The 26,004-nt window shown below is 36.2% G+C and overlaps 2 protein-coding genes across 2 annotated transcripts; one reads left to right on the forward strand and one right to left on the reverse strand.

Annotated features, from left to right (window-relative positions):
* Positions 1-2,790: 2,790 nt before the first annotated feature.
* Positions 2,791-5,313, forward strand: LOC150084185 (blastula protease 10-like). Its single transcript, XM_090376148.1, has 7 exons — positions 2,791-2,906; positions 2,989-3,183; positions 3,318-3,450; positions 3,650-3,796; positions 4,027-4,130; positions 4,588-4,730; positions 5,187-5,313. The coding sequence occupies exons 1-7, from the start codon at positions 2,859-2,861 to the stop codon at positions 5,311-5,313; spliced, it is 897 nt and encodes a 298-aa protein (XP_090232274.1). The 5' UTR covers positions 2,791-2,858.
* A 6,657-nt stretch (positions 5,314-11,970) lies between these two features.
* LOC150084186 (blastula protease 10-like) lies at positions 11,971-24,964 on the reverse strand. Its single transcript, XM_090376149.1, has 12 exons — positions 24,920-24,964; positions 23,069-23,107; positions 22,750-22,918; positions 22,208-22,334; positions 19,269-19,344; positions 16,289-16,483; positions 15,979-16,111; positions 15,714-15,857; positions 13,285-13,388; positions 12,989-13,131; positions 12,254-12,407; positions 11,971-12,045 (listed from the first exon to the last, which is right to left on the reverse strand). The coding sequence occupies exons 1-11, from the start codon at positions 24,962-24,964 to the stop codon at positions 12,281-12,283; spliced, it is 1,302 nt and encodes a 433-aa protein (XP_090232275.1). The 3' UTR covers positions 11,971-12,045; positions 12,254-12,280.
* Positions 24,965-26,004: the final 1,040 nt, after the last annotated feature.

Below are 26,004 nucleotides of genomic sequence, written 5' to 3' on the forward strand. Positions count from 1 at the left end.
CAACGACGACAAACCCACGCTTTTGTTCGGTTCTCCGAAGGCTGTTTAGGCTTTTGCTTCCAAGAAGACATTTTCCTACAAACAGGGTCTTCCCGACCATGCAAACTACGCGAAATTGCCGTTTTCCAATAGGCCCCTGAACGAAGAAACCATTTACCTATTTTTTGGAGGAGTAAATTGTATTTTCCTTACCATTTTTATCACCTCTAGACAAGTGCATTTCATTTCAAAGAGATTTTGTTAAAAAATTTAAACCTTGCAGTTTCCCCCTCCTAAATGGCGAAGTTTTTGATTAACCTTCACATTCCTATTCATTTACTCGATATGGACAGGAATGAGAAGGCTGTATCTATTGTGGTGCCATCTACCGGTATCATTATAATTTTGATTATAAAAGAACAAAAAATATGTGCAGCAGTGGTGGAATATAAGTAGATTGTTGCAACTTTTCAATTATTTGCCGCTATAATTTTATTGGTACCAAAACAAACCCACTTCATGTGTAATTCTTATTTATTCCAGGTCAGTAACGATGATCTTATGGAGGAATCTGCACTCTATAAGGTAAGACATCAGATCTGTAAATAAGTATATAATAAGTCATCTCTCTTCTTAGGTCAGTGAATAGCATACCGTGCCCTACTAAAAGTCGTGGGACACTTGCGCCATGACTTCAGAAGGATAGTACGCCTTCATACTAGATATAATGATAAAATTTCGCATTCAGCTTGCGTACACTCTGAAGAGTCCTGTGAACATCTGAATATGTATACCTAAGGATAGGATTGTGAAGTAGGATTAATAGGAAAAGGAATAAACAGTCGTGTGACATGAGAAGGTGATAAACCGTAATCTGTGGGAGGTCATAGTGTAACAAATTCCACTCTGAAATCAGTTTATTATTCTGAAAACAGGATCAATTTGTTTATGCAGTTTTTAAGTGCAAAGGACTCAGCCGAGATTCGTCTCAGGATGCGGGTAATTTTTCCAAAAGAACGGTAGTGGACAAATGTAAGCAATTCTGCGGGAGTCAATAATTAGCTTATGTTCCTAAAATCCTCACTAAATAAGAGCGGCACTTACCTGTTTACAAATGTTGTCGTATCAACGTCCGGAACCCAATCAAGATTAGGTAGAATACAATGGAGGATTCAGAGACATCCTCTTATATTCATAATATCTTTCCTTGCGACTTGCCCCTCATGGGCAGCATAGTTGGTATAATCACGATCCTGCCACACCAGGTGAAAAAGACCTGAGTTCGAATCTCGTCAATGACACGAAGAATTTTTATGAGTATATTTTATAATGTGGATGAGTTAGTGGTCTCAAGCGAGGGTATCATAGTTTTTTCTCCCGGAAACTCGGAATTTTCGTCCATCAAACAACTAATCGACCACAGAATGCGCCGACGTATTATATACGACTCAATATGGCCTAAAACCCTACAGGAAACAAACCATCCTTGCGATTTTCATATCTAAAGGCCTTTGGAAAAAATGCTATTTCTATAAAGTTTTCTGATAGGAAAAGGATATTTTTGATTAGAATAAAAGAAATTATTGATGAATTACTGAAGATTTAGAACGGAATCTTGCCGTGCAGAGACAAAGAAAAGTCTGCTTTTCGTCATAATTCTTCAGTAATATATAAAAATGATAATGCAGTCTCTGTTACCTTTATTTGTAGTTTGTAATTTTTACAGACAATTAATTTGGATATATGAGGTGTCTGGTCTTTCTTATTTTAATGGGAAATTTTGATTAGCGAAAATTCTAGAATCTAGAAAATATAGAAAAATTATTTTTGTTAGGGTTGCATTCTCGTTTTATTTCTCTTTTCATTTGAGTACATTGTAGGCCACATGGAAGAGCAATGATCTGTCAAAATAAACGTTTCATGACGTCAAGGACTGCAAGACTAATCGCCTTGAATTATTATCTGGAAGGTGAGGTTTGTTGTTGTTGAAGCTGATAAAGCTACAGTCGCCTCCCAGGAGGAGGCTTCGACAGATATTAGGTCATAGGTATTTCGTTCCACAATTCCTTGTGGCAGTTTCACATTTTTAAACTATTTTTTTCACATAAGATAGTGCAATTACCTTGCACTTTGCGCAAGGTAATTGCAGTATCTACATTTTTAATAAATTCTCTATTTTTAACAAAATAGAAAATATTTTTTACACTAGTTTCACTGCCTGATATCTTTTCCGATTTTTGCATTGTTAATTTATTGCAGATATCAATTTTAGAAAATAATCCTGAAAGAACACAGAAAGGAGAGCAAATCATCGAGGGAGATATTGTGATTCCTCTGAACCAATCGGGAAATGGGCTCGAAGGAAAAAAAGCAACAATCAACTTCTTATCCCTTTGGCTAAATGGGCAGGTGTCATATAACTTCCATTCATGTAAGTTACAACTTTTACTAACCGATTCTTTTTGGAAATACAGTAACCGAAAATGCAATATCTAGATTCTAAGGTCAGTAATTCTGCTTCTCTATTTCTATAGCTGTTAACGCAGAAACGAGAAGAATAATTCGAGAAGCTATGGATCATTGGGAGGGGCACACTTGTCTGAGATTTCACGAGAAGTCACTTGACTGGAGTTATATCCGCTTTCGCACAGACCAATCAGGGTAAGAAACTTAGACTACTGTATAATAAATGGATAGAATTGTAGTGCCGAGTTGGTGGTGGTGGTGCCATCTACCGATAAGATGGAAAATAAGAGAACTTATTTGAGTTCAAAAGTTTCTTTTATGTTATCTAACACAAAATATTTTTCAATGCGATCGATACAGTCACTTACACACGCAAATTTTCTAGATGTTGGTCTTATATTGGAAGGCAACAGATGCCATTTACAGGTCAAGATGTATCCATAGGAAGCGGATGTGCTCACGTGAGTGTCAATACATATTTTTGATATTTTTTATGTAATTAGTAAAAATTAATGATATATTAATTACTGTGTACTGTTTTAGAGGGACGTTGTGGCTCACGAGGTTGGACATGCCATTGGCTTTTACCACGAACAATCTAGACAAGACAGGGACAGCTACATCAAAGTATTGTGGGAAAATTTATCTCCGGGGACTGAGGCGCAGTTTCGAAAAGGATTTGAATCTCCACGAGGGATAGAATACGATTATGGATCCATTATGCACTATGGACCAATGGTGAGGATCGTGTTTTGTTTTGTTGTTGTTACTTTTTTTTTGGATAAGGAGATTTCAAACATTTATTGTATTCAAAATTAATGTGTTAAAGTTTTGCAAAAAATAAATGACGATTTGATTTTTTTTTTTTTCAGTCATTTAGTTCCCATGTCTTTCAGAAGAATACAATTGTTGCTTTGAATCCTCATAATCAGCGATTGGTAGGGATAGCCAGCGGTCTCAGCTTCAGAGACGTAAAGATGGCCAATATGCTCTATGGTTGCAGCAGTAAGTTAGACTTTTTTGCAAATCTGTTTTATTTTATATCGCCTTCTGCTAGTTTTCATTACAGATTTTATTTTTTAAAAAAAGCTAATTCTCTGTTTAAAACCGAATCTTCCACACTGTCCTTTTTCAGACTTTAATTTTATTTAATCCTTGAACATACCATTTATTTCTTTCATGCTTTTTCGGTATAATTTCATAGATCGATGTCCGAACAAAGCTGACAACGAGCTTTGTAAAAACGATGGCTATTTAGGACCATTCAAAGACGAAAATACTCCCTGTAATTGTGTATGTCCTCCTGGTACTACGGGAAAATTCTGTCAAACTGCGGCAAAGAGCTATTACGGTAAGGACCAGTCATGCTCCTACAGAAAAGATTCTATTTATTACTGTAGATCTTTTAACTTGATATTACCGACTATTTTTTGTAAAGAAATCCAAGTTTCAGTTGAAACTCACTCATATTCGGCTTTCAGTTAAAAGAAGCGACCAGGCTGTTGGTAAAACGCTGTTCTGAATAAACCGTAGACCTGGCTGTGATGATACTAACTTAGTGATTTGTTAACATTCTTCCAGAGGAGTTAACATGTGGAGGAAACATAACTGAGGAAGCAGTGATCGAAACGCCTAATTTTCCGGAAAGAAGAAATCCTTCTGAGAGCTGCAGTTGGTGGATTCAGGTAGCCACCCTATTAGAAATCTTTATATTGGTAGCAGATTATATCAACTAATAAATTAAAAACGTATTAATTATGTGCAATTTACAATCTGGACTAAATGCAAGGATTGATGTTGGGGTTTCAGCCTGAAGCTTTTAGTTCTAAATCATAAATATTTAATTTTATCCAATTTCTTAAATCCCGTGACTGCTAAATACAGTGATGTTGCTTGTATTCTCTCTCTATCTTGAGAACTCATCTGACCGTGTGGTTGTCCCGAAGTATAAACAGAAAATTTATTTATTATTTTTATTATTTATTCTGTTTTGTTATGTTCGTACTTGCCATCTCCTGGGTTATGCATGAATTAAAATTCGAAATTTAGTGTTCTTTGCGACTTGATTTATTTTTATTTTATTTATTTATTTTTTTTTTTTTTGACAACTACTGTACATACTAGATTCTTTACTTTTTCCAGGGCCCGATAAATAAACAGGTTGAAGTGGAATTTCAAGATTTCAGCTTTCGAAACAGACTGAATAGACCATCCCATAAATACCACAATGAGTGTGTTTATGAAAGGGTAGAAATTCGATCCAAATCTCTCTATGATGGGAAAATGTAAGTAGAATTTCATAATAAGAAATGCTATTTATTTAATGAATTAACAGCTAGAATGCATACTATTATTTAATATTCAGAACGCCCTGAATTAATATTTTTTTTCCTCTTATTATTATTACTTATTGAAATCTGTTTACTGTATCGGTTGTGTCAGTGGTAAATTTATTATTGAATAAATTTATTACATATTACAAAGTAATGTGGTCACTCCCCCAAAGACTGCCATTTCGGGGCATCTTTCAGCACCTTTCCATGTGAAAAATGGAGGGAAAAACCTTAATTCAGCTAAATTATAATAAATCATTATTATAATTTAGCTGTATTATAAATTAGTTTTATTTTACTCTTGCTATTGTCATCTTAAACTGAACGATTAAAATTTGATAGACTCTTTAACTGCAATTCCTAATGGCGCTATACGTACTCTCCAACTAATCGTATCATCTTCTTCAGGTTCTGCGGTACAGACATCGCACCCGGAACAAAGATGGTATCCTCTGGAAACAGTTTCATCATCATTGTATTTGCGGACACATCCATGGAAGGAAGAGGTTTAAGAGCCAAAGTTAGATTTGTATAACAACGTCAAACTTTAGACAAGATTCGTAGAAGATGCGTGTTCGTAATGAGATTGTGTGTGTATTGTAAGGCAAATAAAAGACGCTCTGAAAGTTAAAAACGTTTCATTGTGCTTCCTTGTTGATCTACATTTTTTCAGACTTCGTATGTATTGAGGGTATGATTGTAGCGACGAGACGAATCCCACGCGATGTCACAAAATACGGAAAAGTTGTTGATCGCTGTCGTTCTAAATCCTCTGCGCCTGTGTGGCCATAATTTGTCTAATTCATAATTATTCGGGGCTTCAGCTGGCCAGGACAGACCTTGAAATCTTTGTTTCTCAAAGAATTCTTGCAAATGCTTTAAATCTCATGGCGCGGCGGATTGTTACATTGTTATCTTGAAAACTGCCCATAAGGGTAGCATGCAACATTTCCACACGTATCTCACTCATGTGTACCTAATATTCAAATATGCTTTGCATTCGTGGCATACCCTTGATCCTCAAGTGGGATCAAAGGTATGCCACGAAAACATGCCTCACATGAATACACCTCCTGTGCTTGCTGTCGTTTCTTTCATCTGTGCAGAAAAGCATAAATCGAGACTCATCAGACTCTACCTCAAGGCCTCTTGCGTCTTCCTTTGATTTCCTGTTTACGAACGCAGATTTGTTTTTCCTATTGATGTCCGAGATCAGTTTCATCCACGAAGGGCTCTACATGGTGCGGGCAGCTGATGCCTTGTGATGCTTCCGCACTAAATTCAGAGGTTAATTGCTCTGTTTTTTGGCAGGATTGCACTTGATAATCACCCACTCCACACGTTGTGCGCTTCGCTCCATCAGCGTACATTTTTGGCAGCAGTTGCGTCCGTTCACTATTGTTTTCCAGGCGTTTTTCCATTCTTTAAACTGGAATAATACTATTATTTGAACACTACAAGTGCAGCTCTGCAAGTAGCGCCTGATAAATGCTCATTGGCGATCATACTTCCTTGGAAGGTTTTCCGTCCAGCAAAACAGACAAATCGACCAGAGGACACGCGATTCATGGACACTAATACAAATGGGCAGATAAGATAGCTCTTAGGGGTTCTATATGACAGTTGTTATACAGGTCAATGCTAATCAACTAGATAAAATCAGCTTATCAAAGAAATGGATCGATACATTTCACGAATGAGCTAGTAAATCATTGCTCAAATAAGATTTTAAAACTCTAATATAACCTTTATACCTCCATAATTTTTAACAGCCCTCTATTCAGTCCAAGAATCAGGCCTGATGTAGCCCAGTGGTCAGGAGCGAGAGTACGTAGCACGCGTTCCTTGAGTGGACCGGGGTTCAAGCCCTTGACTACTAAATACGATAAATATTTGTATTGACGATTTATTGTAAACTCTACTGACTTGGTTGTCGTGCCGGAGTATAAACAGAAAAAAAAATATATTTTTAATTAAAATATTGGAAACTAAGAATCATGATCAGGAAGCTTAAGTATATGAGGACTATAGCGTGTGGAGCTTTCAAGAGGAAAAATCATGCTCACTTACAAGTTGATAACTTCTGTCCCATTGGTCTTTTTATTCCATATATCCTCGTGGGTAGCACAGTTAGTAAAATCGCTGTTCTCCCTACACCGGGTGGAAAAGACCTGAATTTGAATCCCGTCGATGACGGGAGGAATTTTTATGGGCCTTTTTCACAACGTGGCTGAGCTAGTCTGTCCTAGGCAAAGGTAACATGGCCTTTTCTCTTTGGCGACTCCGTAGCCAGGTGGGAAGGAGCAGCTGTGCATAGCACACGCTGCTTGATTAGACCGGGGTTCGAGCCCGTCACCACCAAATATGGAGGATGCGGAAAGGTCAGGGAATGACCACCGCATATCCCGGAGCAATATGGCCTTAGTTGCTAATGCTCCTAAAAACCAAACAACACACGCCTTTTCTCTTCCGGAAACTCGAGTTTTTCATTCAGAAAACAGAAAATCGACCTCAGAACATACGCAATTTACAGACAATATGCACAGAGAAATATGGCCTTAGTCGCTGATGCTCCTAAAATCCTACAACACCAACATTCCGTATATACTTGTTTCTTCTCGTTTTTTTTGGCGGGGGGAGGGGGGGAGGTCCGCTTATTTTCATCGGTTTTTGCTTTAGGATTTGTGTAAGATTTATTCAGAATTTCAATCTTGGATTATTTTCATGATAGTTTGTGGTGATAGACAATGATTAAAAGGAATCGAAAACGCTTAGCGATTGCAGTCATAACGTGAAGGATTGCCGTAGAAGGAACAAAAAAGTTTTAGGAGGTGGATCCAACTCCTGGAAATTTTCATTGGAGCGATATCAAACTTTCATATCTGGACTGTTGGTTATCGCTTGTCTAAAGGATTAATACTGTCAAATCATTTCCACTCGGCAACCTGGGGTTATGATGACCTTGGAAATAACACGAATAAAAAATAAAATATATTCCATTGTAGATGAATTTAGTCATAGGAAAAAGACTTTTGCTATGAAACTAAAAAAAAATCTAAAATATTTTCTGCTATGAAACTCTAAGCACTAAAAAATTAACTACTTGTGTCTGATAAGAAATGGTTTTTATAAAGAACAAGACATAAGTACAATACTGTATGTATCTGCAGTAGAAAAAAAAAAAAAAAAATCAGTCTAAATTTAAGAAATGAATTTATACAAGCAGTATAAGGCAAATGCTATAGATATAATAAATAAAAACAGGAAGGCTGAAATTAAAGAAGCAATCTTTGAGAGAGAGAGAGAGAGAGAGAGAGAGAGAGAGAGAGAGAGAGAGAGAGATAGAGAGTCTTTATTGCCCTTCACGACCATAAAGAGAGGGGTTCAGAGACTCTCGATACTTCGGAGATACTCGAACAATTATTTACAAAATGAAAAAAAGGTATTTATACAAATGAAAACATGTTTCAATACAAAGGAGAGAACGCCTCACGAGAGTTAGGTCTGGTCGAACTGGCTTAACATCGGGATAAGAGCACCAGCTCAATCAGACAGAAACAGATGCAAGGTACAGATCAGTCATTGCCGATTAGTCCTGCTGGTCATAATTTTTTTTCCGGTATGTCCGGTCAATGGCGAATTTGTTCAGGTCGGCGTCGAGTGCCTGGGTTTGCTTGATCATCTGCTGAGGGAAGAACCTGTCCGAGAGATGGAGTCGTGCTGCACGCGGGTAGAGCTGGGGATTGGCCCTAAGGGCAGCAGGGGGAAATCCTCCAGCCACAGGTATCCCAGAATGAAGGTGTTGCAGTTATGTCTGTTATCATCTTGACTATTGCTAGGAGGCGAACACGAAGTTGAATTTAGCTGAAATCGGTTTTCTGAACACTCTGGAGGGTTTATTAAACCTTGAATTGAACCAAATATTGTACTTTGAATAAATAAAATTGAACAGTATTCCAGTAAATATTCTCAAAGCTATCCGAAGTCAAATGCCATTGTTCAGGCAAATTTAATAGCCATATTTAAATATAATTGTACAGAAAATGTTAGAACTTGTTCGGCTATTGGAAAATTATTGGAAAAATGCTTCAGGATAGAACAGAATGTATTTGGGTCTACAATCGTGCTCAAGGACAGGAAGTGATTTTATGATGCGATCTTGTTGATTACAAAGATTAGAAGGATTAAAGGATTACAGAGAAGTGTGACAATGTTAATCACTGGGCAAATAAATCTTACCAAGAGCTTCTGCGTGTCAACCAGAGTGAGATATAAAAGAGTGAATTCTAAAAAAGGAAATATGCCTTCAGCGTTAAACCAAATGCTGAAGTTGTTTAGGTAACACCAAAGGCATCTTTACTTTACTTAATCAAAGAGTAATTGCGTTGGAATGAAAAACTTTTCCACCCAATCACATGGATGTAGGAAAGTTATCTAAATTTAGAGAAATTTGGACAAATATGTTGAAATAGATGAATAAAGTGAGTTAAGATGCCATTGCTGTTGTTGGTTTGTGGGATTTTCTTGGCACATTGACTACGGAGACCATATTACGCCGGATTCTATGGTATCTGAGATCCTTATAGTGCACTGTAAAATGATCGATTTCCATGTTATATTAGCCGAAAAATCCACGAAGGACATCTTGGGGAAAATCTCTACTCCCTCTTTCTGAAATTGGCTAACACAGCCCCGACTGAAGAGACCGAAAAGAAAATGACATAACGCAGCACCTTCAACCTCTTAAAGGTCTCTCCAAAAATATTCGGACACAATTACGTTTGACAAAATAAGAAATGTTTTGTTCAAATTAATATGATATAAGCCCATTGTTGTTCCAAGTGACAAAAAAAAGGAAAAAGAAAAAAGTCACCTTAGGGTTTCCCGAGAACAAATTCATCCACTCATGTGTATAATGTTCATAAATTTGGTGTGGTCTCTGATCGGTTTGCCTGCTTTGTCCAATGAAAACCCAATTTCCGGGACAAATCGAGTTTTGCTATCCTCGCCTCCGGCCAACTGAGCCACGAGTGGGGAAAAAAAAAAAAATATATATATATATACTTAAAAGTTTGTTGTGTCACTGACGGTATTGGAAGTCAAGCCTTTTCCACATTTTGTGGGAAGGACAGTGATGCTATCCACGAATTGATAGTCCCAGCGACTGAATTTATCCATTGTGGAACACTGTATAGTAGGCAGTACGAAATTGTAGCCAATTTTCCTTTCAGCACAGTTGCCAATTCAGCTGTGGAAGAGAGATGTATTTGCCATTCCCTGATTCTGCGTCCCAGTTCATCCCAGGGTATTCAATCGGATTTTGATCTTGATTCTGATCCATCCAGGCGAGTTTTGGGTGTGTATATCTGTTAAGCACATTTACACGCCAAAGTAAGTAAGCCTAAGGGCGTCAATATATTGAGCTGTAAATTGAGTGATTCTGTGATTGATGTACCTGTTTGCTGGACGAAAAACCCTTTCCGAGAGGAAACTTCCCCCCCCCCACCCCACTTTCTTGCCTGAGTCCGACTAGGCACCTGCGAGTTGATCTGATTGATGTGTATAAGGTCTTGAGTGGTTTGAGCAAGCTTAATGCTGATGGGATTCTTCCTTTTGCTCAGATTACGCACCATCTGACAGCTTAAATAAATTTAAGGAAGAACTGGACAAACGTTTGGAGTGAATGAGTGGATGAAATGGGAAGGTTTTTTTTTTTTTTTTTTTTGGCTGATGCTGTGTAAGCTTGCGTTCTTGCATCATACGCCTCTACTAATGCTAATACTAAAAATTGAAGACTAACAGCCAAGTTAGTTGCGGAAAACGTCCATAAAAATTCCTCGCGTCATTGACGGGATTAGAACCCATGTCTCCACCACCTGGGTGTGGGTGGGATGGTGATTATAATGAGCTACCCACGAGGGCCCCGAGTTGTTGGACTTCACTTTCCTCAAATCGTGTTTTTATACTGCTACCTGAATGGGATGGACCATCCCATTCAGGTTGAAATGTGAAAGGCATGTTTCTGTGTAACTGCTGTATGGGAGGGACGATGGATGGTTACCCTCTCGGCATTGATTGTTGGCACTACAACCAAGAGTCCGAGTCACAATACTTAACCCACACATAAAACTGCCCCCCCCCCCCATCTTCATTGTGGGCACAGTACGCTGTAGTAAATTACTCTCCTGATTTGAAGACTATGTAACGCGACTTGTCACTCCATAGTTTCCCACTGTTATGACTCAATAACTGGACTAGACGAATAAAACATCAGTGAAAAACATGACATCGTCAGTTTTTGTGGCAGAGCAACAGCTGTGATGTAGCTTTGTTGTAGAGTTTTAGGCGCATCAGCGACCTGGCCATATTGTGCCATATATATTGTCTGTAAATTGGTGGTCGATTTTTTGTTTGCTGGACGAAAAACCAAAATTTTGGGAGAATAGACCATGCCACCCTCGCCCGAGACCGACTCAGCACGTGAAAAAAGGCCCATAAAAGTTCCTCGCGCATTGACAGGATTTGAACCCCTCTTTTCCACCCGGTATGAGAAGGACGGCGTTTATACCAGAGCTGCTGCTACCCAAGAGGACAACTGATGCTGTGCTGCTCCCTATGAACTGTGTTGTGTGTATTTCTTTTAGTTTCTTTTTTTTATTGATACCTTTAATCATTTTGTCAATATTAACAGCAATACGATTTCTAAAATGAGGTAGTTTATAAAGTTAGGAGGGGAAACCCAGGGACTCACATCTGGTGAGTGTGGGTTTGTCACACCCAGGGTCCTGAGCCTGGATATCATCGTTCTTCTCTTTCTTGGTGATCCCTTCTACTTCTGATCTCTCTCGGAGTGGTTCAGAAATTTTTTTTTTTTTTGGTTGGTGCAGTATAGGCCTCGGGCTTCCTTGCGCCATATGACTAATAATAATAATAAACAGCTTCAAGTATTGATTGTCCGGTTGGATTTTATTAAAACCCAATCGGAAACCAAATATGAAGAAAATCTTTGCAGTGCATCATATATTCATTTGCATTTTTTTTAATCACACTTAATGGATTACACCCACATAAGGAAGTTATTTTATTAACACATTCGACGTTACATCAATTATCTTAATCAACACACTCACAGACGCACATTTTACATACAGTATACATCAGATATACAGGGACATATACATAACGAAAAGAGCACGCGTATGCCTTCAGCCCTGAAGAAGATCCACTTGATGACAACACAGCAATAGTAATAAACAATAAACATGATCTGGAATGAAAGAAATAACTGTCAGAAATTCAGAATCTTCATTAATACATTTAAAATTTAAAACGACTGTAAGATCTTTATGATAGATGCGGAGTAAGTATAACAAAAGTTTTTTACTTTAAAATTATGGTCTGGTCGGCAATATGGAAATCTGTAATTAAGAATTTACCTAAGTAACCAAGGATTGGCTTTAAATAATAATTATTACCCGAAGTAATTACCGAGGCTAGAAGGATTAAAGGAAGGACACTGAGGCTTTCATTCCTGTTCCCATCATGGAATTGTCAGCAACAATGATAATGACAGCAGTATTACTCTGAGATACCATCTTTGTCCCAGTCTTAATTTGACTTCCGCAGTATCTAATAGAAATAGAAAAAAATATTCAAAATGTGGCGTGTATTTTTCTTTTTAGCCTTAATGATACAACTACAGAAGGAAGTAACATTATTCTCTCAATAATGCTTTTAATGTATAAGGAAAATTAAATATCTCTTGATATATTAAATGGTAATTGCCAGCCAGGCCAAGAAATCTTCTCTATGTATGTACCACGTATTCGTAGCTAGTTCTGGTTCGAGCCTGCACATACGCCACAAATACGCAATGTGCATTTTCAACCGACAAGCGCTAATGAATAATTACATTCGATCTGGTTAGATAAAAATTAAAAATGTCGAAATCCGAATGTTAAAGCCAAGATACACAGCAAACAGCCAGTCTTAATTTTTCATTATCTCAATTACAAAATGATTTTAAATTCTTTTTATTGAATATCAGTGGACATAAATAATAATTTAAAAAATCTTATCTGAAATTTAATACTGTACTTTATAATCTAGCCCCAATCTTACGTATTATTCGGTGTGATCTTTTCAATATGGAGAACACCCACACGTATTAGACCTTTATGGAAGAATCAAGATAAGAAAAAAAATCTTACATCACTCCATCATCCATATTCTTTAGACGAATCTCAACATGCTCGTAGACACACTTGTTATTATAGCGAGATCCGGGACGATTGAGTGGAGTTCGAAAGCCAAATCCCTCAAATACAATTTGAACTTTCTTGCCTATCGGTGCCTATCATACAAAAAAAAATAAATAATAATAATAAAATAAAATAAAGTAAAATTCAAAACAGTAATATATTAATCTATTCTAAACCTAATTTTCTTTTATTATTTACTATTTTAAATTTATCTTAAGGAGTTGATTCGCGATTATATATCTAACCTGTATCACCCAGCTGCAAGACTGGAATGGGGCAGTTCTTTGTGGGTATCCTGGAGTTTTGATAACAGTCGCTGTAGTTATATTTCCTCCACAAGGGGGCTCCGCTATAGTGAACAAAACAAAAATGGAAGGCTCAAGTTTTATTCAATCATAATTTTTGATAACAAGACCAAAGCAGGAGTGGATTCCATTAAATCAGCTGTATTTAATATTACTTACTAAGCACTCCTTGTTCACGTTGTGGTTTATTTTTTATCGATTCAGTTAATTAATATTATTTAATTATTTTAGTTAAAATTTATTCTCATTTACTGTTACTAAGTGATTGCCATTTAAATAATTATATATGATTACTGAATACAAACATACTGTTAAAGACTGATTATGATTAAAAAATGTCCCTACTTAAAGTTTTGTTTCATTTTAAATTAATGCTAATTATTTTTTTAATATTATAACATTACGATAAGCAAAGCTTAAACCAAGTAAATATTTCTACAGGTACACTTGTTTGAAATAACAGCTGTTGCTAGCGATCATTTCTGGCTTCAAAACCCCAAGATCACTGGTAAGAATTCCTTTGTATAATTATAAATAATATATTTAAATGAATACAATCATTAACTTCATTTTTAAGACATTTCATTAAAAGTACAAAGTTTCAGTGTTTTGTTAATGATATTGTGATGGTTTTGTGATATGAATCAATTTTTATTGTTAGATATTGTTTTAAGTAGAAATAGTAAGCGTAACATCTCAGGATAGCATGGTTCTAGAGGCACTGCCACTAGTGATTCACCAGTGAAGGTGAAAAGAAGGCGACTAGATTGGTGAAGTAATCGAACCATACTCTCCTCCTGGACCCCGGCATGGGTGACTGAGGCGGAGAGTTTGGCAAAATTCAAGGAAGAATTGGATAGGCATTTTTATGACAATGGGAATAATACTTGAGATTTTTTTAGGGGTGCAGATGCAAAATAACTTTGCTTCCTTGCATCATCATGCCATTTTAATCTAATTCTAATAATAACAGAGGTGCTGAGAGCTAACGCGGGCCTCAGTGCAGAGCGCATAACAGACCCTCCTTGTATTTGTATGCGCATGTGTCCACATGTGGATGTGAGGTTTAAAAAGCAACGTGTTCTAACATATAATAAATCAATAAGATAGAAACTTATTAAAATAAAAACATTTTTATTATTTTACGTTTGTAGAATTTTTTGTCGAATATTAAAAAAATGAATTTAATTACTTAAAAATGTAATATTAAAGCTCCTTGAAGAATTTCTGCCCCTGTTACTGTAGCCACAAACCCGCCCCCATCGTCTGGCCTGAATACTAACTATTTTTCTTTAGTGCATCGATCTCACATTGTGGAGACATTTCACCACGAGTTGCCTCGTTATTGCACTACTCTAGACAAAAAGCATTACTTAAATGGAGAATATATTGCCATTTATTTTAAGTGTATGTCATTAGCCATACCGTTATTTTAATTTAGGGAAGGAAAAAAATCGAAATCTCAAAAATGATTTCTGATTGATTGATAGATGAAACAGAGAGTCAAAACAAAGTTCGACTTAGCTAAGTGTTCAAGCGCGAGGGTACAAAAGTACACAGGCTCTGAGCGACAGGGACTCAAGCCCGCTTGACTACTAAATGCGGCAATGTTCTTGTATTTCGTTATCTTATGCACTCTTCTGACCTTATATGTAGAGTATAAACAGAAAAATTGTTTATTTATAATAATAAAAAAAAAACAGCAAACAGTTTGCCCACAGGGTAGAGAGAGATGAGAAAACGAAGCCTGAAACAGAAGAGTCAATGCTCTTAACAATCACAATCTGAATTGGTGTCACCATCTCTCGTACAGCGATTCCCCTCTTTTGGGGTCTCATCGGTAGGTAAGTAGGCACTGTAAAGCCTGGATAACCAAGTGAGATGCAAAATGGTATAGCAGATGAAAATGAAACAAAAAACTCGCATAAATTTAGAACAAAAAGCTTCATGCTGCGAGAGGAGCTATAAAGCAGTATTATGTAAGTAGAGCATAGCCTCATTTTGCTAGGAAATTAATATATTTTAAGTAGAAAAAGTAAGTGTGACATGTTTCTAAATGATTAGAAACATGTTATCCTGAGACATTGTATTAAAAATAATAAAATAAAAAATATAAAATAAACAAGTACTAAGATAAATTCGTTCAGATGTATTTTATTATTTTCTCTTTAAGGCTATTTATTGTACGATTAAGAGAATTACAATGCCGCCCCCATCTCTCTCTCTCTCTCTCCTTGCTTAATTTTTATTTAAATGTAAATGAAAATTTTAATTTAAGTTAAATTCAATTGGTTAGATCCGTTTTAATAACTCAGTTGATAAACGTTTGGAAATGAGATTCGAAAATATTAGTATTTTCAAATCCTTACCATAATAAGGACCACGGACATTTTCGCAACGTTCTCCTGATGTATTTGGAGGACAGACGCACGGACAGGGTTTGTCATTCCATGTGTAAGGAGCCAAATAACCTCCATTTTCACACACCTGGTAGTTGATGTTAGGACAGTAAACTATATTAAAAAAAAAATCAAAAGCAGAGTCAGTTCTGCCCAAGAAAAGGCGTTATAACTGCTTTTGAAAGGAAGTCTATAAACTGATATTACTTTAAGTGACAATGATAAAGCAACTTACAGTCACATTTATAGAGGGCATTGGCCAGCTTCATATCTCTAAAACTAAGTTCTTGACCACTTCCTATAAGTCTTTGGTGGTGAGGATTTTTGGTAATAATCGTGTTCTTCTCAAAGGGTTTGTTGGAGAAAGCCTGAAACGAAAGGAGGAACTTAAAATACTATCCGAAACCTTCTTAATTATGTTATTACAAGTCGATATGCTTATTATTATTATTGGTTTTAATAAACACACAGAAATGGAAAAAATACAAACTAAATCAACAATAAATATTTGTAAAACATGCTTGACCAGTGAAAATCTTTCTTACCTTAGAGCCATAGTGCATAATGGAGGTATAATCATAATCAATTCCTCTTGGGTTATCGTTACCTTTTTGAAACTGTATAGTCTTATCGTGTTCAACATTGTGCCAAACGATTTTAACATGCTGATCCCTGTCTCTTCGGGCCTGTTCGTGGTAGAAGCCAATGGCATGGCCAATCTCGTGGGCAACGATGTGTTTCTATATAATAGAGATTCGCTTCAGACTAATTGAGTACAACATAAATAAAAATTAATGAAACTATTCGTGTTTACGATATAAAATGCATTATTGTTTTACACTTGCAAGAACAACATATAATTTGGTTAACGTGTAGATTAGAAGCTTAACGACAGATGACAGCACACCGTGAGCATGTGAAGTCACTCTCGTAGTAATGGCATTACTATCTGTTTTAGAGTTCCTGAGTAAGCCATAGCTTACTCAGGAACTCATGGGCGTTGATTGCGTCAGATTTGACGCAATCAACGCCCATGCCAATGCCCTAATGGAAGAACTTGACCATTATCTGGAGCATATTGGCCTATCCATAAACCTGACCAAGTCAGCACAAATGTCTTTCGCCAACCTGAAGAAGAAGGTGAACATAGACATTTACATCAATGGTATTAGGGTCCAAAAGGTCTCGCATCAGACTGATCTAGGGCTTACCTAGGATGAAGGCCTGACCTTCCAACAGCATTTCGCCAACACTAAGGCAGAAACTCTGTCAGCAATGTGGGCGATAAGTCAGGAACTTACTGGAGTAAACAACCACAAACTTGCCACTCACTACATACAAACATGTCTTGTTCCGATTCCCATATATGCCTCGATGATCTGGTCCTCTGCTTCCCTCACTAACATCAAAAAATTCATGGTTATCGAGTACTGGATTTTAAGGTGGTTGAACCGTGTTAATGGCAACCCTTTCACCATCTCGAGATCAGTCATTATGCAATTGGTTGTACCCCTTGGAATTAGTTGCTCATTGCAGGAAATCTGCACAATTCCTCACCTCTTCACCTTTGGATCGTCTTGACGCCCCAAATGTCCACAATCTCGTTGTAGACCCTAGGATTTCCCGCGTCCTTTGCAATGACGCGTGGATTCCCTAAGAAGCCTATTACAGAATTTAACAATGCTTAGAAGATTTTTTCCGTCTAACATCCTCCAAACGTACAACACCCTGAAGATTGATCCCCACAAGTTCTGTGACGAGAAAGCGTACAGATCTCAGAAGATACAGGACGTGTACCACCACATACAACTGTAAAAGTTTCCTTTAGGATGGAATCTCCGTTGAATCTTACTTTTCTCCTCTACAGAGAAGGATTAATTTGTTTTAAATTATTATTTGTTTGTATGTATATGTGTTGTATATATTAGGATACGTATGTTTTTATATGTCTCTATCTTTTGCTTGTGTCACTGTATTTTGTATGTGTATGTGCTTTATTTGCTCGCATTATATGTTATTTGTTGTATTATTTTATAGAAACTAATGGTTATGTATGCATAATTTATGTACGACTTCTATGTTCGTTGTCTAAGTTATTATAATGTTCAAATGTATATAGGCACCCTCCTAGCTGAAGGCTATTCAGGAGTGAAGCATATGCAATAAATTTAATAATAATAATAATAACAACTCTACAACAGATATGCTTTATTGTGGAGCGTTATTTCAACTTCTATTCCTTTGTATCCTTTGTAGTAGGTAGACAGAAATACAGACGCTATTTCAAGACAGACAAGTCTACCATAGGGGAGTTGATTCAAAAATTTCTGCCGCCAGAAATGCCGTATCGCGTTAACGAATCATCGGCTCGATTTTCTTTGTGGAACCAGCCAACTCTCGGAGACATCTGAAAACTTGAGGTTGGTTCATAGATTTAGAATGGATGACGTGGAATGTCAGGAAGTCTGTGGTAGTGCTGCAAGACAGTGAAATCTGTGTTTGAAGATACTGTGATCTCTAAAAGATTCTGGACGCCAAAATAACCAGACATTACCTCTTATGATTGTTTTCTGTATGAGATATCTTAAGGAGCATGCATTTGTGAAGAATCCATACTCAATTTAAGAACTTGCACTTTAATCGTAAAAGGAGACCATCAAATTAATTTGATGGTTGGTCTCCTTTTACGATTAAAGTGCAATTGTGTGGAGCTGGATGCTAAGAGAAAGCATTAGTAAGTAATGGGTGCATTCTGAACCATGGCATAGAAGTGCATCGAAGCTTTCTGTACATGGAAGAGTTCTGGTAATGAAGTGCTCCTCTGGAGGCGTACACGATAAATTTTAATAATGCAGCAAAGCCAATGTCATAGACCGTGCGTACAGAGAAGAATTATTGCTTTTGCTCTCAAATAAAGCTGGAAGAGCCCTTCTGACCAGCGAATACTTCCATGTATACACACAGAGCAATATAATCTTTTGAGGATCCTTGGATGCTTAGTGTCCCGGATTTCATTAGTCACACGAAGCAAATTATCTCTCAAGGAATTTTGTTAAGATTATCATGAGCTAATCTAATCTAATCATGGAAAAACTATAGCTCCAGGTTGACACCCAGCCTGCAGGATTACGCAGATCAAATCATATTTAAAAAATACTAATGGCACAAAAATCACTGCTTTGAATAACCCTGGATTAAGCGTGTAGTGCATATGTCTGGATTATATCTTGCCTGAACTCACAGAGAAACACTGCTTCTCAATGAATTATTAAAAACACTGAAACTTAAATTTAGTGTGACAATCTTCCCTGTGGCACACTTTTTACACTAGAAACCATTATCATTGACATTTTCCGATTATTCCGGTGTTTGGTGCACTAGCTAATTTTTTTAAAATAATAATAAAATAAATAATAAAAATAAAAAATATAAAAACAAGGGATAAAACATATACATTAACCATAAATGGTTTACTACTAAGAAATTCATATCTATTTATTGCAAATAATATGCAAGACTACTCACGTGCTCGCATCCTTTGCCAATGGACACATCTTGACCCTTATTGGGTGCGAGTTGTCTTCCCAGGTATGACCAGCATCTATACAACAAGCCAAAGAAAACTGATATTACTGAAAGTAGCTTCCTTTATAATATTAACAAGGAGAACTTAGTCTTCCGGATTATGTTTCGTATTCATATTCACCAACATCCGCTAGATATGGGGTTCTCAAAGTCGTGCCAGCCAATATGTTTTCAAGAGCCATCGAGGTATTCTACTCATGCTCAGGAAGGTGCGAAGATACCTTCCTGAACTTGAGTAGAATACCTCGATTCTGTGGCTTGAGGTGAGATATCGCCTGCTTTTAATTTGGCAACACTGGGCATGTACGAGATAAAAATTTGGGAACCCCTTCAGTCGATGATCAATCTGTCACTGTAGTGAAGTAATTGGTGCCTTACTTTTTTTTTATGAAGGTCATAATGTTATCAGTTCATTGTCTTTAAAAAAAAATCGATAAACATGCTCCCGTGTATTACTTTGAGTTGGATATATGCAATGTATTGCCAAAAGTAACCAGACTCTGGTTTGTGTATCGACTTGCTTGATGCACCACCCATCATAATTGTTTTCTGGAACCTTGGAGAGTTATGGAGTGACGAATCATGGTAAACGGTTTTTCGATCAGATGGCCGTATTTGGGTCTGGTGAATTCCCAGAGAACGTTAATTACCACAGTTATTTACTAGCATTTATCATTCCAAGTGTGAGATTTTTCGGAGTTGCTATCACCGTCTAGAGTTGTTTCTCGTGGTTTGAACTTGGACCATTGGTCTCATTCCTATTAGTGTTGTAGCACTAAAACAATAAATAAACAGCAGCGATTTGGGGATGGCCCTTTGTTGTTTCTGCATGACAGTGCATCATATCGTACTTCACAGCCTATATTCACTATCGTGAAGACCTGAGCGTGCAAAAGCTTCACTGGCCTATCCAGAGCACCGACCTACACCCCATCACCTTTGCGATGACGTGGGACGTCGAATTTGGCCAAGCAAACACCAGCAACCAGTAGCTGAATCGGCCGCCCCTGTGTTGAAGGAGGAAAGCACTAAAATATCACCTTCCTGTTATCAAAAATTGTTTGGAGTATACTGGTGAAGATCCAGTTTGCATTTAAGGCCACAGGTAGGCGAACGGTTATTAAATATTGTCTTAATACAAAGTTCTTTGGAACATGCACTTGTCCGGTTACTTTTGGTTATGGAACATGCACGTTTCCGGTTACTTCATCAGTATACGCCAAACTCTAGTGTACAGTCTATACAGCCTTTCCAAAAAGATGCTCAGTTTAAATTGTATTTCCCTAATGGACATATCAAAAAGATATGTCTATGGTCCGTAAGTTTATAAACGCGACCCTGATTGAAAAAGACTTTTTACTACAGATTTCTAGAACTCCAAAACGTTTTCATAATTAAAACTGGAGCGTCTTTTTTTTTTTTTTTTTTTTTTTTGTTTTTCAGAACACACGTGTTATTCTAAAAATTAGTAAAAGTCTTAAATATTAAAAATATTCAAAAGCATTTATTAAAGAATAAAACCGAATATTAATTTATTAAATATGATATATATTCTTTTCTGATTATATATAAGAAAAGAATATACCATTAAAATTCCAGTTCGTCTTTTTCCTAATGCGCTTTTTACTGCCTTTGAGAAATGAAAGCTTGTTTTTTTATTTCAGCTGTGTTCTCAAGAAGTGAAGCGCCCTTGAATCTGATAAAAACAGTTAAGAAAAAAAAGAAACCAGTAAATTGCTAAAAAAAAAACTTTCCCTGCTGTTAATAAGAAGACGAATTGGACCTTTAGAGAAGAAAACATGGAATTAGGTATTTTCTTCTGTTGGTTTAGCATCAGCTTTATTTCTTTTCGAAAATATTGTTAAAAATAAGTCGAACGATTATTATGGAACATCAGACTTAAACTTAAAAAGTAAAATCCTTAATAAGTCATTAAAAATCATGTCAAGTTTTTTTGTATGTACACAGGTCGATCAGTTAATTCGTGGAATGGCACGAATGGCATCTGCCGGTGCTCTCTCCTCTTCGAAATATAATCTCCGTTAAAGTGGAATAATCACTTGCGCCATCGATGAACACATTCGTAGAACAGTCAGAAGACATTTCTTGATAAGTCCTTGAGAGTGGTGGTTGTGATTGGACACAGATTTTCGACATTTAATGCGCCTGTGCCAAGTGAAAATTGCAGTTTCTTCAAGTTGGTTGGTTATTGTAGGGTTTTAAATGCATCAGCAACTTAGGTCATATTGCGCCGTATATATTGCGTGTGGTCGGTTTGCTGGACTAAAAATCCAAGTTCTGAAGAAAAAAACCATGTCACTCTCAGCTGAGACTAATAACTCAGCCACGTTGTGAAAAAGACCCATAAATATTTTTCGTATCATTGACAGGATTCAAACTCAGGTCTTTTCCACCCGGCGTGGGGAGAACAGCGATTCTACCAACTATGCTGCCCACAAAGGCAGTTTTCTTCAAGCACTTGTCTCCAAAACCCACTGGCATTTCTCTCACGGTCACTATAAGACTATTTTGTAAGAAATCACTGGAACCGCTCGACAAACACGCACTGTTGTAGCACTAATACCACGTAGAACAATAACAAAACGTTGCTCAGTTTCAGATCATCATTATGCAGTTCTCAAAACGGTTCACACTAAGATCACGTAACATAGGTTCACTTTAGAACCATCAGACGTCACAAATATTCTGTGGCAACTCATCGTTGTAGATATACTCCTCGCCATCTATCAGCAGTTCACCAAAAATGAGTGGTTGTACAGTGACCCTGCTTCCGGGAATTAAATGATCAACCTGTGTAAAACTGATGAATGCAATATCTGAAATAACGATTTAAAATATATACTTTAGAAAATACTCACCCTGGCGTATCTGATCGAAAATTTAAGAAATAAGGCTCTATTGTCTTTTGTTTAAACTTAAGACAAGTTTTTTCTTTCCAGTGAATCATAGCCTCCTCGATAGTATCCTTAATGTCCTGAGTAAGCGCTGAAAAACGTGTGGAAGAACATATTTGGGACTAACAGTCGTAAGTAAACAATATGTATAGTTTACGTAATTCAATTGAAACATCTATACGAATATACTATTTGAAAAGAAAAAAATAACTTTTAAGCATAAAACTTATATTCTACATTTGCACAGCAGAAGACTCTGTTTACAGTTCTTCATTTATTAGAGTCAAATACAATTAATTTAGATTAAAATGTCATATTTCTAAACTGCAGGAGAGGGGGCGTAAAAAATTTGCACTTGGTATGTATTCAAATTGTTTTCATACTCAAATTGCACTCTGGAAAATCTATTTTATTGTCTATTCAGGAATGGGTTCGTTTAAAAGTGTCACTTAACCTTTTGCTACCCTCTATATAGAAAGCAGATGTCGATGTTTTCACATACTTACAGGTATGATAAATATAAGGAACTGTAGCATTTGGCCATAGACTACCAGAGCTAGCAACTGCTTTTCTTCCAGTCAATCCTCCAACCTCATCTTTTGGAATCGCTATGTCCCCTTCAATAATTGGATCACCAGAGTTGACTTCAGTAGGATTGGCATTCGTAAGCCTGAACTGTTTAAAGAAAAATAATATCCATAATTATAGAAAAAAAGTATGTAATTTAGTTCTGCGAATGTTTATTATAATTATATTTTATATCATAGGCATTTAATTCTATAATAATAATATGAATCAGAAAATATACTTGTCTATATTACTTACCGCGTTAACTTCTGCGGTGTATGGTAAACCATCTTCAACCTTTATAAAAAAGTAAAAAAAAAAAAGAAATTTCTCTTTAATAATCACTCCGGAAAAATTTAAAAACATTTTTGATTTATAAGCATTTTCGTTTTTTAACACAGCAAAATTAAAAAGAAGTCTATTTTATATCAAGGCGTAAATTACCTTTATTATTATTATTATTTGAAATTATAATTTTTATTATTTTTTTTTGAAATTATTATTAAATTTGATTTTTAATACCAAAATATTTACCTCATTTGATAAACGTTTCTCCACCTCATTTTCTATTTCATTTGGCTGCAAAATATATAAACGTATGATATGTAGAAGATAATCTCCTTACTTTTACTTAACTTAAATTATTTATTAAACTAAAATCATATCTCTTAAAGAAATGAATTTTTCCAGGATTCGCATTTATAAATAAAAGTTCTACGCATTTTAATTTTTTAAACATTCGCAATTTTTCGTTACTTAAAAATGTAAAATTTTTAGATTTCAAAATACTTACGTATATGGGGATAAACACGTCATCAGGGGGAGAGACAGAACTGCTGAGAACATACTGTAAAGTGGAAATTCAAGAGAAAAAAAAGGTTAAAATATTAAAATAAAACAGAACGTTCAAAGTTTCTGAAGAATAATAAATTTGATAGTATTCAGAGTAGCATAAAATTAAAATAACCACGAAGACATCAGAATAAAAGTAAGGATAATACACTCCCAATTATCCGAACGCGTCTGAATTTCAGCAGGTTTAGTTTGGGAGAAAGAGAAGACAGTGCAATCAAATGATAAATAATTGTGACTATTGTAATATTAGGTTAATCGAAACGCATTCTTTTAAGATGAAGTTTTATTTGCTAATAAAATATATTTATTTAGTAAAAAAATACGCCATTGATGCCAAAATTATATTCCATAAGACTGACAATTTAGATATAGCACTAGCTTATAACTATAAAGTATAATCGTGAAACTTTAGTAAAATTTATTATGTTATCAGTTCCTCAGAATCCGTAGAATGGATAGAATAAATGTTTGTGATTATCGTTTTTCTGTAATTATAGGTTGGGCTACATCCAAATTGAGAATGTAGCCAACGAGTGTAGCCCTTTTAATTAAAAAACAGGGAACGTAAAACTAAAATTAAAAAGGGGAAAAAAATCAAAATTTTAAAAAAAAAGTATCTGGAATTGAAACAAACGGGAAGGAAAATCATCGGAAGTTCTTTCCTTATTCGTTTCCTTATTCCAAATAATTATTTGTAATAATGCAGTCCATAAAATGAAAGGGAAATGCAAGATATGTATGAGATAAAGTTAACTGCAGCCATTATCAACCCACTGCAGCATGGAAGCCTCCTCAACAATTCATGCTGAGGGAAAATGGACCATAATCTGCCACGCTGGTCCAGTGCGGGTTGGCAGATCGACCGTATTTAGCAGTCAGGGGCTTGAACCCCGGTCTACTCAAAGAGCGTGTGCTACTGCACTCCAGCTCCTGACCACCTTTCTATGAATCAAAGTGATTTAAATGAGTGGTGATCTCCCTGACGTCCTTTTAGTAGTTCAATATCTTATGATGGTTTCATGTTTTTTTTAACCAACATATTGAGATCGACATTGAACTCTTTAGCTAATTTCAACACTTCCTTCACAACCTCCATATTTCCAACCAGTAAAGTCACATTCAAAATTCATCCACACGCACAGACACTTCTTAAAACTCAGATTTTACTTAGTTGGAAAGAAAGTGAAAAAATCGGTAAGATATGTTAAAAATAGATCAAAATCCACCTTAATGGCGAAGAGAACTATTACTTACTCTCACAAGGAAAGAGGACACGATAACCCAAATACAGCCTGCCATGACTTACAGTATCACTGTGTCTTTTCCCAGCTACTCGTCTTATTTATATACAGGGTATGATGGGGGTAAGCCCGGATATGATGGACTGAGTTCGTTGCACCAAATGAATACATATAAATCACAATTAGATCTCTACAAGGTACTTTGAAGCACTCAATGTCAGGATTTAAATGATCCCGCAAGTATGTCGAATTATAAATGACCTGTCGTATGTGGTAATTATTATGACATCTATAAGAACTGAGCGGGTAAGGTCAAAGGGTGTTGTAATTTTTAAGCTCCTTTTTTCATCGATTTCTCGAGTAAAATAATTTACTCGGCAGAAATAAAAGTATTAAATTCTTTATATGACAACTGTCGCAAAGACGTTGGCTTTGTTTATTCATTTGGTTACTTTACTTTTAATCTTATACTCTTAATCTTAATCTTACACTTGTTCTCGGAATAGTATAATAATGAACAATTACACAGACAGGCTCAAAACCTGCGAATTTAAACATTTTACAAGTTGTTTTGATTCCTATGCTGATTTCGAATATAGTCTTGGTTTTTTCTATCGCGTATGGAACTTTTACAAATCTAGAAAAAGAAAACAGCAATAAAATATACTGTTAATAATTAAATTTCAGAATGTAAAAACACAAACCATACGTATACTTACAAGTTGTTGTTGGATTTTAGGAGCATCAGCGACTAAGGCCATATTGCTCGTGTATACTGTCTGAAAATTACGTGTTCTGTAGTCAATTTTCTGTTTTGCTGGACGAAAAACCTGAGTTTCCGGAAGGAAAAACCACGCTACTCTCGCCTGAGACTCAGCCACCTTGTAAAAAAGGCCCATAAAAATTCCTCACGTCATCGAAGGGACTCGAACTCAAGTCTTTTTCACCTGGCTTGGGGAGGACGGCGATTCTACCAACTGTACTACCCACGAGGTTTATTTATTGTTAGCCAGAGGCGGAAAATAAGATTTCAGTTGATGATTTCTTTATTATTTATTTTATTATTGATTCATTTTGTTTATTTAGTGCAATTGATGT

Source organism: Mastigoproctus giganteus, chromosome 6 (assembly GCF_048544385.1).
Source record: "Mastigoproctus giganteus isolate SK-2022 chromosome 6, ASM4854438v1, whole genome shotgun sequence".
In the NCBI taxonomy this organism is placed as follows: domain Eukaryota; kingdom Metazoa; phylum Arthropoda; class Arachnida; order Uropygi; family Thelyphonidae; genus Mastigoproctus; species Mastigoproctus giganteus.

Excerpts from the sequence above, each read along its gene's own strand:
- LOC150084185 (XM_090376148.1), top strand. The coding sequence starts at position 2,859 with ATGCCATTTACAGGTCAAGATGTATCCATAGGAAGCGGATGTGCTCAC. Across the intron at positions 3,451-3,649 it reads TATGCTCTATGGTTGCAGCA|ATCGATGTCCGAACAAAGCT; the intron begins GTAAGTTAGACT and ends ATAATTTCATAG. Across the intron at positions 4,731-5,186 it reads TCTCTCTATGATGGGAAAAT|GTTCTGCGGTACAGACATCG; the intron begins GTAAGTAGAATT and ends CATCTTCTTCAG.
- LOC150084186 (XM_090376149.1), bottom strand. The coding sequence starts at position 24,964 with ATGGCAGGCTGTATTTGGGTTATCGTGTCCTCTTTCCTTGTGAGA. Across the intron at positions 22,919-23,068 it reads ACACCGCAGAAGTTAACGCG|TTCAGGCTTACGAATGCCAA; the intron begins GTAAGTAATATA and ends TTCTTTAAACAG. Across the intron at positions 13,132-13,284 it reads CTTGCAGCTGGGTGATACAG|GCACCGATAGGCAAGAAAGT; the intron begins GTTAGATATATA and ends TTTGTATGATAG.